Here is a 19,655-nt window from a genome sequence, read left to right on the forward strand (position 1 = left end):
TTTGAAATTTGATCCAACATCGTCCAACATGTTGCATTATATCGCAACAGGATGGCCAAACGTATGTAACATGTTGCCCAACAATGTTGCAAGATCAACGATGAAATGATATGAAATGGATCATATATGAACTGCGGATATGAAATCAAGTGAGGCTATGATCATCGCAGTTATGAACGCAATTTTTGCAATTGCGTAAAGAAGCCTGAAATTTTTCAGGACTTCAACGGGGTTTGAACCCGTGACCTCGCGATACCGGTGCGAAGCTCTAACCAACTGAGCTATGGAGCCACTGACGTTGGGAGCTGGTCATTTGTGGATTCTAATGTTCCACAAATGAATCCAGCTATGAATCCACAAATGACCAGCTCCCAACGTCATGGCTCAGTTGGTTAGCGCGTCGCACCGGTATCGCGAGGTCACGGGTTCAAACCCCGTTGAAGTCCTGAAATTTTTCAGGCTTCTTTAAGCAATTGCAAAAATTGCGTTCATAACTGCGAGGATCATAGCTTCACTTAATGTTGCAAGATGTTGCGAGTGTTTGGCCAGGTCTCGTTGTTTTTTTGCTTCTGTCGTTATTGCGTGGACTGTAGTTTTCATCACTTTCATGAGATAAAGTGAGCTAAAAGTTCACTATGAAATAACTATAAGCGAATCCCGTTCCCAGAAAAAAAGGAAAGGAACTTTATTTAAGTGTGTAGTCGTTCTAGCGCTGGAGCACTAATTGGGGACACAGCAAACTGCAATTAACCGGGCCAAAATTGGTGGGAGGCGAGTGCTCTCGCCACTGCGCCATCGCAAATACGGGTAGTTGGTCGGGAGTTGTGTGATGTACTTGCTAAGGACGCTAGCTGCTAGTGAAGACGTTTGAATATTCCAGTATCAACAATTTTGGCCTTTTACCTCACTTTGAAAGTACAAAATAATGAAGGAAAGCACCGTTATTTTGAATTCCTAAAATATATTATTTTTCAGCTGTACATGAATTTAATTTTCGTTGGCGTTTTAATATAATTATACCCTGCACTCCTGTGGTGAATGTCTATGTAATTCTTGAAAAGTACTTTCTATATATTAATATATTGCACTATATTGAAATATAACCTTTTTAGTTCAAGCTTGTAAGTCGGACATCTGCATGTGTGCAATTATACAGGCACAGTGTATTATTGCACGACAAAAAATATGATAATGGTCATTATATAATTTACAACTTAAAAGCTTATAGAAATCTAACGAAAACAATCAAAATATGTAAAAATCCACTTAAATGTAGGGGATTAATAAAAAGCAAAAAGTAAAGTCTGTTTACGAGCCAAGTGGCCCATCAGAGCCGGAGCTTATCCCGGTTTCTGTGGCATGGAGCGACTAGGAGTATTTTTTTTAGTGTTCCCTGGATGGGATGCCAGTCCATCGCAGGGTTACCCTCAGCAGTTCGCCGGTACCAATTTATACACCTGGGTGGAGAGAGGCACCTAAGCAACAAGTTCAGAAGTTACAGCAATTAGTCTTCCTTGGGCAATGTTCGACAACATATTATTTGTGATTATTGACAGGGACTTGTATACTCGTGCTAATAGGTATATTTATCTAAAATATTTTAATCTAATTCATTGTGGTTCCTTTATGTCCTCATTTTTGAACTGTTTTAAGTTGTACTTGCATTTTAGCAGCGATCTTGATGGAAACTGATACCTCTCATGAAATTCATGAAAATTAATAAGAGCTATTTTACTAAAATGAATTGTAACAAGCCCTTAAACTCGAAGATGGGCTATAAAAGGAGCAGAGCTGCCTTCCGTTTGTATGAATAAATTTGTCAGTCAGAATTTTTCCTAGAAGACATTGTGTCTGTCAATATTTTGAGATCTTTTTGTCGCCAATTGTAAGAGGGTTCAGAGGGTTCAATAAGGTTCTTCGCTCTTGCTCTGCCTGAGTTCTTCTCCTATTTGCTGTACATCAACAATTATCTCTCTATCTTCTTCATCTTATACTTGAGTGCCACAGTTGTCATCACGGATCACGTCTTCTTCTGGGCTCACTTCTTCATCACTAGCATCATCACTTTCCAGAACGCTTATGTGCTTAACAAACAGGAGATCACAATCTTCATCATAAGTTCTAATTGCATGGTGAGGGATTGCAATTTCCTGTGTCAAGCACTCCTTCCAGCATTTCCTCAAATGCTGTTCTTCTGACTGAAGTGTGTGAGAACGAACGTGGTGAAGAGGTGGGCTATTGTTTGCTTGTCTTTCCTGAGGGCCATCCAAAATTCAACACCAGAGAGGATGTGTCTCCCCCAAACACCTTCACTACAAAGAAGGAAATCAAAAATTCTTTCAAGGTGAGCTTGATATTCATGTGGATACTTTTAAGTGATTCTTAAAAGAATCACTCTGTGTGGGATGATGGTATTCGGTGCCGGAGGCAAACAGCATCCTAGCTTTGCTAGTCTGGATTCCTGTTCTTTCACAGTATCTCTACTCTTGTTCTCTTCAGATTTCATCTCAGCCTGCATTCTTATAATCCCAGGGGCAATAATCTTCCCTAGCCTTCCACTGGATGTTGTTACAGAGATACTGGAAAAGGCATTGAAGTCACTGACGTTCTTGCTGCTCTGTATTGGTTGACCTGAGGCTAATTATGCGTAGCTGGATAGGAGCATGTTCTTCTACGGGGTGGAAGTACCAGCCATAGAACTTTTTCTGAGACATAATTTGAGGCATCCCAATGTCCCCTTGACATGCAATAGCATGAATGCATGCCTGATTATGAAGTCTGAGGATGCTCTTTGAAAGCGCTCCTCAGATCTGGCATACAGAATGAAGGAGATTTCTGTCATTGTGTCTAACAGAGTCTGCACCTTGTCATTCACAAATCCTTTTGATAGAAACAGGAAAAGACAATGCATAATTACTGTAATAGATGGTATTCATTATATAATGTAGTCCTACATGTATGACTGTGTGTGCAAGTCATGTAGTACATACTAGTAGTTATTGACAACCTTAATCTGGCTATCAACAAAGATCATTAATAATAATATTATTATTGCCAATGTGGCATTTATTGATAACTATAATTTAATATTATTGTAACTTAACTATAAAATTGTGTTTTGTGTATACTCTATCAACATCAGTTGGTTGAAGTGTGCTGGATTATCTTGCAAAAGTTTGCATCCAGTTGAATTTGATGAAGTTTTAAAAATCACTTTCAATTTTCAAAAAAATTATGATATGAAAATATCTAATTGATGCAATTTTTTTTAGGAACCTAACTTGAATAGTCACATGTCATTCAGTGCCTAGTATGCAATTTAGGCCTGACGATTCTTTCAAACTTAGCATGAAAATGAACAATAAAGAAATTATTGCAGGATACTGAGTTTGCTGACTTAAAGGTACTGTAAACAACAAAGTTATCTTTTCTAACCTTGTAATTGTTTGGCAAGCACTATGGCCATCTCTCTGTAGTCTGAACCACGTAATTGTTTTTTTCGTTCCTTACACCAACTCAATGGTCCTCTCGCATATTTTTTTTCATCATCAGTGAGATGGGTCACAATTTCTGTGGCAACAATGGAAATGTATGTGTTCCTTCATGTCATGCAATGGCTCTGTTAGAAGGACTTCATATACATCCCTATCACAAACGTTAGGAATTTAAAAATTAATGTAATTTTGAAAAAAATAATCTTCCAGATTAATAGATTTATAAATAGATTAAGGAGGATCTACTGTATGATGACTGTATTCATTGACCTTCATTGGCACTGAAAGTCTGTAAGTTGTTTGCAAAACAATGGTCGATCAAGCACATTAATTGCATGCTCTTTATTTTACGTATGCCAATGGGGACAGCTAACTGCAGCGTTCGACACTAACGCTTGCCCGATTTCCCGGGGCAAGCGAATGTATCCGTGGGCAAGTAAAACATTTCTAAGACTTGCCGGATCGGTCCGATCAGAATTTTTGTTTCACTAATATTTTGCGGAACGATTTGATTTGCAGCCAAGAAAGTGACTAGTAATATGAGGTATTCAACGCAAACACGTTAAAAAAAATAACGTTACATCTCTTTGCTGCCATTTATTTTTCTGTTAAAAATATATTGGTACAAACCTCGAAACAGATTGGAAGAAGAAACATGTTCGCAGCCGCCATCTTTCTCCGCGCGAAAATGAGGATAAAATAATGGCACCCAGTTTTCCTGCGGCCAAACACGCTCACGATACAGTGGTTGATTGAAGGTTGATTGTACTTTTATATCGAACTAGACGCTCAAGGAGCGTTGCATGTAGTACGTGTTACACAAAAAATAGGAGGCAATGAGTTGGGTGGTATTGAACTGCAGCGTTCCACTTAAATTTTTCAAGTGGGGGGTCATTTAGACCATTCGAGGGTCACCCAGATGTCGTGCCAGCAGTGGCACTTTGGCTCACATGTTCTCACGTTTATTGTTTTTTGATGTCCTGTCCTGTTTTGTGAGGTCTTTTACTTTTTTCAGCTTTGGTAATAAATTCAGTTCAAAGATAACGAAACATGCTATTGAGTAAAACTCACTCAATTCTTATATAATAAAAAGTCTGCAAAAAAAAAAAAAAGGAAAACTCAGAACTGCAAATTGCTCTGACGGACGTTTTCCTGCATGTCATGCATGTTATGCATTGGTGCTCCAATTTTCTCAAAAAGTTGCTCAAAAGTTGCTTCAAAACTCTAAAAGTTGCTCAAAAGTTGCCTAAAAATCCAAAAGTTGCTTTTTTGTATTTTGGTGTAAGAGGCTAAGTATTAACTAAACTGAAGATGTTCATCTTCATTTTTTGCATAGATGTCAGATACATATTGATTTCATTATAATTGTGTGTAAGTTTAAGTTTTACATTGCTATCTTCTCTCATCCCACATCCCAAAATCTGATTCTCTTTATTGGCTTTCTTATATTTCAATTATTACTAGATAAATAATCACATCATGGTATTCAAACAAAACAAACGTTGCTAATATGCTTATTTGATACATAAAGTATCTCTGACGTACATGACTCATTTGTTATATAAAAACATATTCTTGTCTTTGAACCCCGGGGGGGGGGGGGGGGGGAGGACTCCCACATGGAACAGACGGGGATGCTCGTCGGAAATTTTGAATTTAACCCCTAAAGGAGACAATCTGGGCGTGGAGCAAGCTTTTTGTGACCCCTAAAGGAGACTAATCTGGGCATGGCTTAAGGAAATTTTGACCCCTAAAAACACAGTTAGTAGAACAAGTTAAAACGAAAATTTGACTTCTGTTTCTCTTCGCGTAATTCTGTGTTTCTTTGCAGAACCCTATAAACGAGACCTTGGTGGTTTAAAAGATTGGCGCTTTGCCCGGAACACCCTAAGCGAGACCAAAATCCAAAATTTACAGCTCTAAGAGAGACGACGAGCAGCATCCCCGTCTGTTTCATATGGGAGTCTCTCCCCCCCCCCCCCCCGGGCTTTGAATTCCTTAACTCTATCCCACGAGGACACATTTGGATCGACTGAACCGTGCACGTCTCTCTTCTTTTCCGCTGGATTAGTTTGCACCTTTCTTTGCCGGGAAATACCAGCTTTTTCTGGAGTACTCAACCTAGCTCCAGCACTAGCTGCTATTTCTCGAGGATCTGAATTTTCATCATGGTCACTCGAGCATGGACTATCGTTCAGCTCCGCCATTTTGAATTTGTTATCATATCAGCTGACCCTTGTAAAACTACCACAGGCAGACTACCACTAGCCGTATTCTCCAGAGTAGGGAGTCGAGCAGGGATAGCTAGTGTCGGATGTTTGCAAAAGGTGAAAGCAACCAATGTCCAATATCAGAACTTTAATAGGCGCTTTGAAGTTGTGAATTGTCTTAAAAAGCGAGAAACCTGTTCAAAACAGAAGAAAGTTGCTCGAAATCAGAAAAGTTGCTCAAAAGTGGCCGAGCAACTTATGGACAGCCCTACCAAAGAGTGCCGTAAAAGTCGGGATTTAACAGTAAAAAGCAAGCCAAAAGATACCATGGGTACCAGAGGAATTTTTTTCAAGGTTGGAGAGAACGCTCCGCGATTCCAAATCAACGGTCGAGGTCGAAAAAAAAAAAACGTCTGGTCGCACAACCCCAGAACCTCATTTCCATGCGTAGAGATAGCTCAGATTTCTCGTCGCGGTGTTGTCGTCAAACCAGCTTTGGCCGCTAAGCTGAGACTGCTTCCCACGGGACGCAATGAAGCGCATCATCAACATTCCCGAAAATTGTGATTACAGTGATGGCTATTCATTTCAACAGCTTTAATAATTTTGGAGTAATTTAAACGATATTGTATTGGTTTTCAGTGCGTAAGACTGATTTATTTGATGAAAGTTTTTTTCCCTCAGAGCGAAGATTCATATTGTTGAACGTGTTTAAAACAGGAAACTGTCATAGCAGAGAGCTAGAGATCACTGCCTAAAGTGCAGAATAGACGACTTCGAAATACGAGAAACTTTCGTATGTCCTGAACATTTTTCGTCCATGAGTCCTCCATTCCCAGACACCGTTGCAACCGTGAATGTTGCGAGTTCAACTTTTTTAGATTTAATTCTCCCGACCGCTCTCAAACGAGCTTGAGTACCTGCAAGTGCTCTCATGCGCGAATCGTAAGCAAAATAACTTAACTATAATTAAAATGGGCCTGGGCCTTTTCTCGTTGTCAAAGCCGTTAAAGTGCGTAAGGGCACTGAAGCAGCAGACGGACTATCGGAACAGTTTGGCCCTTTCCTCTCGGGCCGGTATTTCGATTTGTCCAAACAGAAACTCCCTCGAACGTACTGTCCAATCAGGGAAATAGGACAAATTGATGACAACCGGGAAATGAGGTTCTGGGGTTGTGCGCCCAGACTTCTTTTTTTTCACCATCCTCGACCGTTAATTTGGAATCGCGGAGCATCGCAGAGCGTTCCGCTCCGACGTTGAAAAAAATTTCCTCTGGCACCCCAGGGTAGCCAAAAGACAAATGAAAAAAAAAAGACAAAGTCATGTTCTGTCCTTGAAAGGAAGAAATTGATCTCGTGCTAGGCAACCACAAAGGTGATCGGAACGTGCACAAATGACCAGTTCCCAACGTCAGTGGATTCATAGCTCAGTTGGTTGGAGCGTCGCACCGGTATCGTGATCATGAGGTCACGGGTTCAAACCCCGTTGAAGTCCTGAATTTTTCAGGCTTCTTTACATAACTGCAAAAATTGCGTTCATAACTGCGACGATCATAGCTTCTCTTGATTTCATATCCGCAGTTCATATATGATCTATTTCATATCCGCAGTTCATATATGATCTATTTCATATATAATTTCATCGTTGATTCATTCCTCACGGGAAAATTAGAGCCCACAAATGACCAGCTCCCAACGTCAGTGGCTTCATAGCTCAGTTGGTTAGAGCGTCGCACCGGTATCGCGAGGTCACGGGTTCAAACCCCGTCGAAGTCCTGAATTGTTAAGGCTTCTTTACGCAACAAGGTTTTCATTGGTTCAAAGTGCAGAGTGGAATGTTTTTCATCTTTGTACTGCAAACATGCTATAGTGCCCTCAGAGCTGAAAATTGTCTTTTATTTTAGCTCATTACAGATCATTAGCTAATTTTAGCTTATAATGTACCTCATTGTAGGTCATTGTAGATCATTATAGCCCTTTGTAGGTCATTGTAGACCACTGTAGGTCATTGTAGCTCATTGTAGGTCACTGTAGATCACTGTAGGTCATTGTAGATCATTGTGGGTCATTGTAGTAGGTCATTGTAGGTCATTGTAGATCATTGTAGGTCATTGTAGTAGGCCATTGCAGGTCATTGTAGACGGTCACTGTAGGTCATTCCTTGTTTTAGTAACTATACGTCCGGACCAAGCATATTACTAAGGGCAAATCCGCCCACTTCGGCGATTTTCAATTCCTTTCCGTGAAAGTTTGTCTGATATAAGGATTGAAATATGTAGCAGTAAGTAGTAAGTAGTAGTAAACTCGTTTGTTGAAAAACATCATACATAACAGTCGTAGGACTGAATTACGTACAATATAAAAATCACAATAAAAATGGCTATTTACCATTGTATTTAAAGATTATTTACATCGCGTGGCTAATAATAAAAGAGTTCATAAAGCGATCGGTGCGACAAACTAGAGTATTAAAACGTCTCTTATTTTTCAAACGCCGAGCGTGGGAACTGGCCATAGGAGGTAGGAGGTTAGCCAGTTTGTGGTGTTCATTACCTACAATATCTTCAAATAATTTAATAGATAATGACTCACGTCTCTCTGAAAGTGTTGGAATTCCGGCCTTATCCATCGCCTCACAGTACGATAAACTAGGAAAGATTATTCGCATGGCGCGCCTCTGAATACGTTCGATGTCATCAGACAAATATCTCGGGAGACTACGATGGAATAGCTGACCTGAGAATTCTAGGACTGATCTAATGACACTATAATAAAAGGCTAACAGGTCATCGGGACTTATGCCGGCTCTCTTTAGCTGACTCAAAAGATACAATCGACGTGCGGCTTTTGAGGTGATAGTATCCACGTGATCGTTCTATTTCAAGTCATTACTGATCGTAACCCCTAGGACTTTAACAGAAGATACCCTCTCAAACTGCACGCCGTATATCTTAATCGGGCCATAGGATGGTGGCGTTTTCTTAAAACAAACAACTAACTCTTTGCACTTGGTCGGGTTTAATTGGAAGAGACAACTGTGAGACCAGCTGGAAATGTGATTGACAGCTTCCTGTAAAGAACTTTCCCCAGAACTTGGCACCACCTCCGAAACAGTCGTGTCGTCTGCAAACTTCCACACGGAGAACGACTCCCCCGGTAACTTTAGGTCGTTAATCATTACCAAAAACAGCCAAGGGCCTAAACGCGTGCCTTGAGGACTCCGGGAGGAACATTTAGCCAGCTGGAATAGCAGTTGTTGTTAAGTTTGACCCTTTGTTGCCTATCCCTTAGGAAATCAATGATCCAATTGACGGTAGTTGGCTTAACCCCAAGGCTGAACAATTTGGCTATCAACAAATGGCTATCAACAAATGGTGTTGCCTTAGCAGTACCACAAAGCTGTTTTACTTCTCGCCACCAATCAACCCACTATCATCCTTGGTCTCAGTGGAATTTCAGGTCGATTTGAGCTTTTTGGAAGAATTTACAGCAGCTTGTGTTTCCGAATGCTTCATCGGAGTTTCTAACAGATAAATATGTAGAGAGAAAACAGCGAACCTACAACCCACTGGAATAGCGCTGAAATGGCCAAAGTACGCCACAAAAACACTGATAAGGTATCGAGAAGACAAAGTAAGGTATTTTTGTTCGATTCATGTTCTTTATTTCGTGTTCCTAAACACGTTTGCAAATTCCCATACAAACATTTATAATTTGTTAGCTTGGGGTCGTATAGCCGAAACTCCGGCACGTCTGAGAAAAACACCGGCATCAAGGATCGCGGCTAACCGGGCTGAGATCAGATTCCATGTAATCTCGTTCACCGGGACAGCCCAGATAGCCGGGCCAGCGATTTCTAAACACTTCAGAACACTTTAGAGAAAAATGGCTTACGGAATAGTCGTTTTTTATGTTTAAAAAAAGAATGTATAAGACAACTGCTTAAGGCTTCTTTAAATTGAATTTTAATAACAATTAATTTAGCGAGACAAACGTGTCTCCACTTCTTGTTGTTATTCTATTTAGCCCAAGCCGGGCTGGCTCACTTCATCTACTTGACCAGCCCGGCTGACAGGCTCATGTAATCGGCCCTTGTTAGGGTTGTGTGCCAGTGGTTTCACCAACGTGGGACGCCTAAGATGTAACGGCACCTGTCACGCAAAAGCTAGAATTCGCACCACGCAACGAAGAAAAAATGGCGACAACATTGTGGCTTTCAGCTAGCAAAAAAAGTGAAATCCTCAACAAGTTCTTTTAACAAACTAGATTTCGCCTGCCACTAAATAGCGTAAAACAACATGAAGAACGCTGATGAAGAATCAGCGCAAAAGCTGACCGTAAAACGACTGTTTCTAACGCGAGGAAAACTGAAAGCGTCAAGTCGAACATCTGCTTTGATGTCAGGATTTGCGATGGTAAGCTGTTGTAAGATGTTGTAAACATTATTTGTCAATCCTCTTTGTTATTAATTTAATAGTAAGGTTTTTCCAATTGTGGGTCTAGTTTCCTACCTGTGTTGTAAGATTTTTAGTGTGTCCACAGAAGCCGGTCAAAATAAAAACCTGTACGTACTAGCTTGCGGGTTTTTATTTACTTTTTGAAAGAGAGTCACATTTTGTTTCATCATCAATTTAATTAATTAAAGCGTTTCAAGAAAACCTCTTCACAGATGTGTTGAAGTGAGTTTTACCAGAATGAATGATTCTATTTCCTATAAATGGCGTACAAGGTAAAGTGATCAGGTCATGAAAAATAACGATTCTAGCAAGACTGAAACTCCTGGGACAGAAACGTCCTCTTTACAGCGGGTCTAATTTTGAGACACAGGCCACTGATCACAGGTCAGTGAACATGGTCACCGTGCTACAGATAAGTGTCTCCTCCCCCTGTTCACAGACACATTTTTTTTTCTCTGTGGTGTTGTTTTCGCCTAAAACCTCTGCCCCATTCCCTCACATTTCTGTGATCCATACCAAAACCTAGCTTCCCTCCCCCCATCACTTTCGAATGCACTCCGTGGCCCCTGAATCACTCTGCAAATTAAGGTTTAGGGAAAGCTCTTGGCTTAGTTGTTCATCAGTGGAGCAGGGACTTCTGTCAGTAGTCTTGACCTGTGTTTTAGGCCTTCCTTCCTCTTTAACCTCCATTATTGGTTTCATACCCTGTATCTGTAAATGTGGCTGAGGTAAAGTGAAATTTAGAGGTCTGTTAAATTTCAGGTGGCCATGGTGGAACTTCAAGTGGAAGATGGCATCCCAGATGGACTATTGATAGCATTTAGTGTGATGACTACAGTTCTCATTTCAGTGCACGTTTTTGCACTTATGATATCAGTTTGTATATTGCCGAACATTGATGGCATTGCAAATATCCACCAATATGGGACTGAAAATATGGTAAAAGACTCACCACATGAGAAGCTTCACACACACATTGAAACTGCATGGATATTCTCCACAGGTCTTGGGACACTCCTCTTTTTAGCAGAAATTGCAATTCTTTCTTGGGTGAAGTTCTACTTGTACAGCAAACCAGCAGCAGTCGCCACATCTGTTGTGCTACTTCCAGTGTGCATTGTCTTTGTGTGGTTTGCTGTTCACTTCTATCGGACACTGGTTCAACACAAGTATGAACGATCTTTTCAGGGTGTGGAGGAACTCCAACAAATTGCAATCCACCTTCACCCTGATGGAGGAACCTTGCCAAGTACTCCTTCTCCGAGCCCACAACCAAATCAAAGGTTGTAAAATACAAGGTGGAAGGGCACTAATTATCACTTAATTACAGTGCTGCTATAATATCATTTTTTTAAAAATCATCCAAGTTAGCTTTCATTAAATTTTAACCTTGAGTCTGTTCAACATTTTACTGGTGAATGCTGAATACTTTTAGGTGCAGATTTTTTGCCCCCCCCCCCCCCCCCACCTTTGTAAGCCTTTTTTTAAGCAAACAACCTACAATATTTAGGTGGCAAAAATGCGTCAATCTGGTAAGTACCCTCTGTTTGACCCCCCCTTTGAAACATCCTGGCTACACCCCTGTATCAGTCTGCCATTTCTCAGATTTAAAACTTGCTGATAAGACATAAAGACGTTAAGACATACAGCCCTTCAATAACAATACTGCAATCTTGGACAGAATAAAATGGAACAGAAATGCCCCCTCTCCCCCAAATCAAGGATGAAGGTGTGTGAAGGCCAAAACGCGCCATTTTCCCATCACTGATTTTGGGGGGAGGGGTGGTCTCAATGTTCCATTTAATTTGTCCAAGATTCAATCTTGGACAGGATAAAATGGAACAGAAATGCCCCAAATCAAGGATGAAGGTGCATGAAGGCCAAAACGTGCCATTTTCCCATCACTGATTATGGGGAGAGGGGTGGTCTCAATGTTCCATTTAATTTGTCCAAGATTGTAGTCACATGCATGCAATTGGTTAAACCAGAGTTAGTAACTCTGGTTAAATGCACTACAGAATATCCAGTGTATATTTTTTATGTACAAACAACCCTTTGTGTGAATGGGTGTACAAAGAAAATGACATGTTATAAGTGAAATATTTTCTAGTTTTTTCACAAAAATGAGCATAATAAGATGCAATCAATAATTCATTGCATCGCATTATGCAATAATCAATATTGATTACCGGTATTATTAACCCATTGACTCCTGAACTGCCCGTCAGACAGTGTCAAATCTTCTGGCATTTATAGACAGAGTAAAAATTATTAATCTATTATCAAGGCTGCTGCCTAAGAAAATTTTAAAGGGGCCCTCAGAGCTAAACGCTGAGAACTTAGGAGCCCAACATATGAAGTGAAAGGTGTTGCTGTGAAAAATTAAGGCGCCCAGAGCTATTCTTTAGGAGCCCCAGGCTACCGGGCTCCTGTTAGGCAACAGCCTTGATTATTCTGACTCCTAGGAGTCAATGCTCGCGTATAATGGAAAACTTTGATAGAATTGTGACTACTTTCACTATTAGCATAATTTCCTTGCCTGCAGCATTTTCTTGTGAATAACTTCGTGGTATCCCAAAAATGATTGCAGATGAGACAAAATTAACCCATTGACATTCTGGGAAAGACACTTTTTAAGATTTTACTCTGTCTAAAGGCACTGTTACACGGTGAAGTGTTTCATGCAACTAACCTTGTCTCGCAATGTCTTGACGACATCGTGGCAAAACAAGTTACACATTTAGCATTTCAGTGTAACATACCCTGCAGCGACCAAAATCGTTGCGAGACAAGTTGCAAGAGCTGTTACAAAAGTATAATTTTAAGTTCTACTTTTTGTGCAACTTGTGTCGCAACGATTTTGGCTGTTGCAGGGTATGTTACACTGTGAAATGTTTCGTGCAACTTGTTTCTCCACAATGTTGCCAAAACATTGCGAAACAAGTTACATGAAGCATTTCACAGTGTAGAGGTCAGTGTAACAGCGCCTTAACTCCCAACTGGGGATGTCGTGGGGCACCTCAGGTGTCAGTGGCTTGAGTATTTTTGTATAGTATGTAAAGTATTATAATTATCTCAAAGGAAAAGAAGAGTTACATCATAAGATAATTATTGTAATTATTACACAAATATGATGAGAAATGATTTATTGATTTTGATTTTTTTAAAAATTGGTTTCTATTAACTTATGCATACACAAGTGTACATGAAGTTCAAGAGAGGTAAAGGTTTCTGTTCACAAGTTAAGTTATCAATTTCTGTTACATTATTTACAACTGCAAAAGGTTGCAGATATTTAATATGTAAGTTGATGTCATGTTTATTGGGCTTGGTGACTCCTAAAACATTTAGCGGAAAATCTTATGTTTGGCACTTTTCATTGCCAAGTCTGTTTATGCATGTATTGGTTCTTTTCCATGTCTGTGTTTCTGGGACTTCAAGGTGACAACTATGTTAAAGAGGTTCAAGAAGATATTTATTGCTACAGTAAGTGAGTCTTCACTGCATGTACCAGTGTGTCCAATTTACAGTTTGCCGTATGTGTCATTTTATACTGTTCCTTTTAAAATCTATCAATATCGTTTGCTATAAAAAGATGATGTGTATGCCACATATGTACATTGTTGATTTTCATAATATAGTATCTAGACAATGACATAAAAATGAAAAGGACAATAATTATTTTTATTAATTTTTAGTGTTGCTCATCCAGAAATGTGTCTTCAGCCTCTTTGATCACTTCTTTAGTATCTTGAAGTTTGCACTACATAAAGATGAAATTTGACAAGTGTGAGTTAAGGGCCAGAGGGTGGAAAGTGCAGGTTGCAGGTCATTGTTTTACCAAAATTGATACAACTGAAACCTTTACAAAAATGCGAACTTTAGGCTTAACCCATTGACAAGTAAAATTGTCTGGCATTAGACAGAGTAATGAGTCTGGCCGGTTTAGGATGGGTTGGGCGTCAAAGGGTTAAACATTAATTTTTAAGGTCTAATGTTAGCATTTTTTAGTAAAGTTCTGGGTTGTTTCAGCTACCCTAACCTGCAACCTGCAATCTGCAGGGCAAACAACTGATAAAAACAGAACCATGGCTAAGAAAGTGTGGTTAGTAAGGCATTCATTTCTACTGGCAATAAAGTTGACACCCTACAACAATAGTACTGCCGGTCCAGTAACTGTTATTCAACATTATGATACATTGGTGTCACCAGCTCGATTTTGATTGGCTATAAGCACGCAGCTAATTCTTGCTTGCTCTGTTTCTCTTACGTCATACCTACAAACAATAGATTTTATATATGTAGAATTGACGTCATACCTACAGACAATAGTTTTATGCATGCAGAAGTGACGTCACCTGACACACTAACCAGCAGTTCGATCAGTTTTGTCATGGCGGAGCTCAGCTCAGGAATATGCATAATAAAACAATTATTGAATTCAGTTTTCGCATATTAGCGATAATTATCAAGGCCAACTTTGGCCTTGATAATTTATCGCTAACATGCTCAACCTCATCCAATAATTGTTAATTACCAGAAATCTACAGTATGTGCATGTCACAAGAACATTATCCTTTGATACCGCCAACTTGTCTCACTTGGTTGAGCAGTGAGAACAGCAGTGGGTTTGAATTTTGGCCAAACCAGCACTCTTTGAGGGAGAAGTTTAGCCGTTGTAATTTCATCTGTATATCTACAATCTGTAGGCCTGTCTCACAACATGTTTTTTAACTTAAGGTGGCTCGAAAGGGTTTCAACACTTAAAGACAATCTCTTTTTATCGAGTGACGCTACAACACTGTATCCCGTAACAGCAATGTTATGGTACCATATGAAACACCGATTATTTCCAAACAAGATGTGATCATTATTGTGATGTAATAAGTTACCTTGACAATGGGAAAACCCAGCAAAAACATCCTACTGTATATTTGGATTTCGTTTCGCATATCTCAAAAACTAACTCAGCGACTCCCCTTTCTAATTGCTTAAACGTGATTAGAAGGCCATGGTGAAACTTTAGGCAAGTTTTAAAAAATTCTGTGTAGTTGATTCAGAGCCACCTTAAAAATTACAGAATTAAGGTGGCTCTAAATCTTCTAGACAGAATTTTTTTAAAAGTTTTGCAGAAAGTTTCATCTTGCCCTTCTGATTACTTTTCAGAAATAAAAAATGGGGGTCACCAGGTTCGTTTTTGAGATATAGTAAGCAACTAAATACAAAATAAAGGGTGTTTTACAGGGCTTGTCCATTGCCATGGTGACATATTACATCACAATAATGACTGTATCTTGTTCAGCAATAATTTGCGTTTCATTTGGTACCACTAATACATGATACAATGTAGTGGTGGTGGTCCTTCTAATAAGAGCGTCAATTGGAAGCATTGAAACTGGTTTGAGCTACCTTAAGGTTGTACTATGATCAAACAATCCTTGGATAACTAAACACTAAGTAACCCAAGTTTTAAGCCTTAATTCCAAAAAGACACTTGTTTATTTTAACTGGAAGTTTACCATTTAATGGTCCGCCATTCATAACTTTAAAATATTTAGAGAGCTGGATTGAGGAGAAAATGACATCAAAGACTCACTAGTTTAAGAATGCAATGCATTTGTACTCGACTGAATTAATATGCAGCACGAGAGTTTTTAAACTTGTGTTTTGCATACATAATAAGCTGCGTTTACATGCTGAAATTTTAATTAATTAAGGTATTGAGTGAATGACGTCACTTTTATCTAGATCCAACTCTCTGAGGTCCAGTTGGTCAGTTTTGAACATGAGTGATAGCGGACCGTGTAATCCAAAACTCAAAGTATAAAAATCAAAGCTCAAAATTTTGCCAGGCAGGTGTTAATCATGTTTGATCATGGTACCATTTTAAGACAAAAACTCTTGGGGATATGAGAGATGTACAGTCATGTACACGACATAATTTTGCAACAAGTGGAGTTGTGGTCTGTTCTCTTCTCTCCAGCAAAAAGGGCCAGCTTAGCTGCTGTCTCAAAATGGCTTATGGAATATAAGGCCACACAGCAGAAACAACATGCTGGAACATGTGGGAAATACAAAACCCTAACCCTAACAGATAATGTTGAGCCGATCATGTTCTGCCCATTCCAGAAAACGTGGCCATGACTGACCACCCACAGCGCAATAATATTAATTTTGGCTTGCTTCATGTCCCTGAGATATTACTATAGAGATGGAAAGTACCATATGTCACTAATTAAGATTGCTGTACTTCAGCATGAAATTACAAATTTCTTACAGTAAAGTTGCTAACCTCTGGTAAAGGGTATGTTGTAGGCTTAGGAGCTTCATGGCGACCAAAATCCTCCACAGTTCCACATTTTGGAATGTCATCACACCACACACCAGTGTACATTTGCCCACGGTCGAGATAAAAGAACTTTCCTTTGCCATGTTTTTTGTCATCTTTCCAATTGCCCTCATAACGATTTTCATTTGCTATTCAGTGAAAAAGTATGTATATACAGGAGCAAAGTTTGTAACCTCTTGACCTTTTTCATGTAAAGTATTACAGCTAAGTAGTATTCATCAAAACAAAACAGCTTGTAAGTTAATTGGTTACCATCAAATTGAATGTTGTGAGGTGCAAACAGATCAAACTTGGAAATAGAAAAAATTAATACACTGTACTTTTTGCAGGTTCAAACAAATGCTAATTTTCAAATGGACTTATTTTTGAGAAAACTGTTTGATGAGAGACTTAAAAATTTAATTTTAATCTTCTTAGTTGGATGAACACGAGACAGCCATGAGGGAGGTCGAGAGGTCAACTCCAACCGGACAAACACTAAGGGTCTTCATTAAAACAACTGAGAAAAAAGTGCTGCCTTTGTAGTTAAACCTGCAAAATGGTTAGACTCTCAAGTCTTCTCAGATAAGGACTTTAAAATAATAATCTTTTTGGTCCTGTCTCCTGAAACCCTTGTTCATAAACTCTGTGGGATGTTGAAGATCTCACACACTATTTGGAGAGACCAGTGTACAGAGTTCCTGGTGTTGTAATCTGGTCTGAATTAATATGCCACAAGTTTATTTTGTTGTAATTCTATTAAGTGCTACCCTCGTGTAAATAAAGTCTTTTCTTCTTTCTTAATCCTAAAAGTTCATTTGGATTTGCCAGAATAAGAGAGATAGTTCCAAACCAATTCTTGGAAATATTTTTTATCAGCTCGGTTCTACAAGCTCTGACATAGGAACATATCATGTAAGGTATACCACAGAAATGAAAGTTACCTAGCCTCAGCATTCCTTCGCCATTTCTCAAGTTATTGTACCATTCTCCCTCATAAACTGAACCATCAGCAAAATACATTCTTCCCCAGCCACTTCGCTTATCTGCATACCATTCTCCTTCATAATATTCATTGTATGAGTAAAAGTTTGTTCCATAACCCTAGGAAAAAAAGGCCATAATCAGGGGACTGAAGTTGGTATGCTTCCAGCATATAACTGTAAGTTTCAAAGAAATTTCCATAGAAATGTTACATAGTCTTTGAAAATCTCTGGATACTTGAATACAACAATCCTTGCAGTGCTGTTCAATGTAAATCATGCAAATTAGCTACACACTTCTTAGGGGGCAAACAACACAAGTTCGAGAGGTTATAACGAACACCTTAGCCACACAGATGATTTATTTCACATTCATTGAATGTTTATCACCTAAGCCGTAAAATACAATCATTACACAAGTTACTTTGACGATTTTGTAGTGAAAAATGAGCAGATAACGAAGTAGAAAGTCAAAATGTCAAAGGCAATCAAAAGATATAAAAACTTTATAAAAGGTACTTAATTCTAAATACTAAAATGGACTTTTTTCAATGTTATTTCAATATTTTGTTGAGCCGATTTTCCGCAATTTGCTTTTTTTTCAATGTTTGCGCCCCAGCATAACACATGGCTAATTTGCATGATTGACAATATGAAAATCAACATGGCGGCTTAGTCGTGAATATTAACTTCAGAATGATAATCTCCATTTGATTCAATAGTATATTATAATTAAAAATGGAATAAGTGTTCATTTAAAGAAATGCTCAACTTTAAAGTTTCACTGCCCCCACTACATCATACGAATCGTTTTTAGCAGTCCCTTTTCTCTGTTTCAATATTCTAGTGGACCATCTAACTTTCCTGAGCCACCCAGCACCCCCCCCCCCCCCTCCCCCTTCAACCAATAATAAATGAACAGTCCCTAATTTGTTACCAAATCAAATTAGACTCACAGTGTATGATATTAACAGACACTTGAATAATTATGTTAAGGTTGGTTGAGTTTTAACCCTGTCATGTCCAAAGAGTCACACTTACAGATGTTACTTTGTCTGATTGCAGACAATGTTCTTCATCACTGGGAGCCGGTTTAGGACTGAAAGAGTTTTATGTTCTTTTTAACGTGAAGGAGGTTCATTAATTAGTAAAAGAATTTTTTTTCTCTTGTTGCATGCAAAAATGGTCTAATGACAACTGAAGATACATTGCTCAGCTGCACTACAACTAACGCTTACATGTCTTTTGTCATTTTTCCATCCTCCAGAGTACACTTTTCTGTATCCTGCTCCCTCTGAAACACTGTATGTACCAAAGCCACATCGACGATCATCCTTCCAGTCGCCATCATAAATGGCTCCAGACTTCTTCCACATCATGGTACCCTTCCCTTGGAAAGTTCATTTGTCAAGACGACAATTAAGTTTATTAATAATTTTTTAGTCTATTTATAAAATTTGTCTCTGTACATTAATCATCGTCTTAATGACTTCCGGACAAAATAAACCATTGGGGAGATGCCTTAGCTATAGGTTTGTCGATTGTGAAATCAAAGGTCTCTAATAGCTTGATGTTCAATAGGGCCGTTTATACGAGAGAAAAGAAGCCGCGGCTAACTCTGGCCGCGGCTTACGTAAGCGAAAGGAACTATTTATACGAATATAAACTCCCTGGCCAGGATAAGCCGCGGCTTGAGAAAGCCGTGAACGTGGATTTTGTACCATTTATACGGGGTGTTCGCGGCTTATTTTCTCTCGTATAAACGGCCCTATTGTTCAATTTCCTGACATGCATGCAGGCCCAAAACAAGTTGTTCAAACAAAACAAGTGGTGTCCCTCTTCGGTCAAAAAATCGGTTGAAAGGTTCTTGGACTGAAGTGATCAGAGACAATAGTATAAGAGTAACCATGGCATCACTAAACTTTAATATTACGTGAAAGGTTATTTTGGATCGAACCTCTTTATACTCACCATTCTTTTTATTGTCATCCCATTCGCCAGTGTACCTATCGCCATTTACTGAATAAACTGTGTGATGGACTCCCTTCTTCTGAGCTTTATAGTCCCATTCTTTCCACAAGGGCTCGCTTTTCTTTGGCTGTTTAGTGATAGGCATCTTGAATCGAAGACCCTTCTAAAAATGTTCTCGCGCTTTTCGGCAAATTAGGTTATTTACAGTCGGT

The 19,655-nt window shown here is 39.2% G+C and overlaps 2 protein-coding genes and 1 long non-coding RNA gene across 3 annotated transcripts; 1 reads left to right on the forward strand and 2 right to left on the reverse strand.

Annotated features, from left to right (window-relative positions):
- Positions 1–750: 750 nt before the first annotated feature.
- Positions 751–4,188, reverse strand: LOC137975432 (uncharacterized). Its single transcript, XR_011117572.1, has 3 exons — positions 4,125–4,188; positions 3,436–3,645; positions 751–2,880 (listed from the first exon to the last, which is right to left on the reverse strand). It is a non-coding gene; the product is annotated as an uncharacterized lncRNA (long non-coding RNA).
- A 5,680-nt stretch (positions 4,189–9,868) lies between these two features.
- On the forward strand, positions 9,869–11,555 carry LOC137977669 (calcium release-activated calcium channel protein 1-like). Its single transcript, XM_068824958.1, has 2 exons — positions 9,869–10,119; positions 10,924–11,555. Exons 1-2 carry the CDS (start codon positions 10,003–10,005, stop codon positions 11,449–11,451), a joined length of 645 nt encoding a protein of 214 aa, XP_068681059.1. The 5' UTR covers positions 9,869–10,002; the 3' UTR covers positions 11,452–11,555.
- Positions 11,556–13,264: 1,709 nt separating this feature from the next.
- LOC137977668 (MORN repeat-containing protein 3-like) lies at positions 13,265–19,651 on the reverse strand. The gene is made up of 5 exons (XM_068824957.1): positions 19,444–19,651; positions 18,711–18,862; positions 17,434–17,593; positions 16,454–16,638; positions 13,265–13,924 (listed from the first exon to the last, which is right to left on the reverse strand). The coding sequence occupies exons 1-5, from the start codon at positions 19,586–19,588 to the stop codon at positions 13,856–13,858; spliced, it is 711 nt and encodes a 236-aa protein (XP_068681058.1). The 5' UTR covers positions 19,589–19,651; the 3' UTR covers positions 13,265–13,855.
- Positions 19,652–19,655: the final 4 nt, after the last annotated feature.

The sequence above is a fragment of the Montipora foliosa genome, chromosome 11 (genome assembly GCF_036669935.1).
Source record: "Montipora foliosa isolate CH-2021 chromosome 11, ASM3666993v2, whole genome shotgun sequence".
Taxonomy (NCBI): domain Eukaryota; kingdom Metazoa; phylum Cnidaria; class Anthozoa; order Scleractinia; family Acroporidae; genus Montipora; species Montipora foliosa.

Excerpts from the sequence above, each read along its gene's own strand:
- LOC137977669 (XM_068824958.1), top strand. The coding sequence starts at position 10,003 with ATGAAGAACGCTGATGAAGAATCAGCGCAAAAGCTGACCGTAAAACGA. Across the intron at positions 10,120-10,923 it reads TGATGTCAGGATTTGCGATG|GTGGCCATGGTGGAACTTCA; the intron begins GTAAGCTGTTGT and ends GTTAAATTTCAG.
- LOC137977668 (XM_068824957.1), bottom strand. The coding sequence starts at position 19,588 with ATGCCTATCACTAAACAGCCAAAGAAAAGCGAGCCCTTGTGGAAAGAA. Across the intron at positions 16,639-17,433 it reads CGAAGGAATGCTGAGGCTAG|CAAATGAAAATCGTTATGAG; the intron begins GTAACTTTCATT and ends TTCACTGAATAG. Across the intron at positions 13,925-16,453 it reads CAACATACCCTTTACCAGAG|TGCAAACTTCAAGATACTAA; the intron begins GTTAGCAACTTT and ends ATCTTTATGTAG.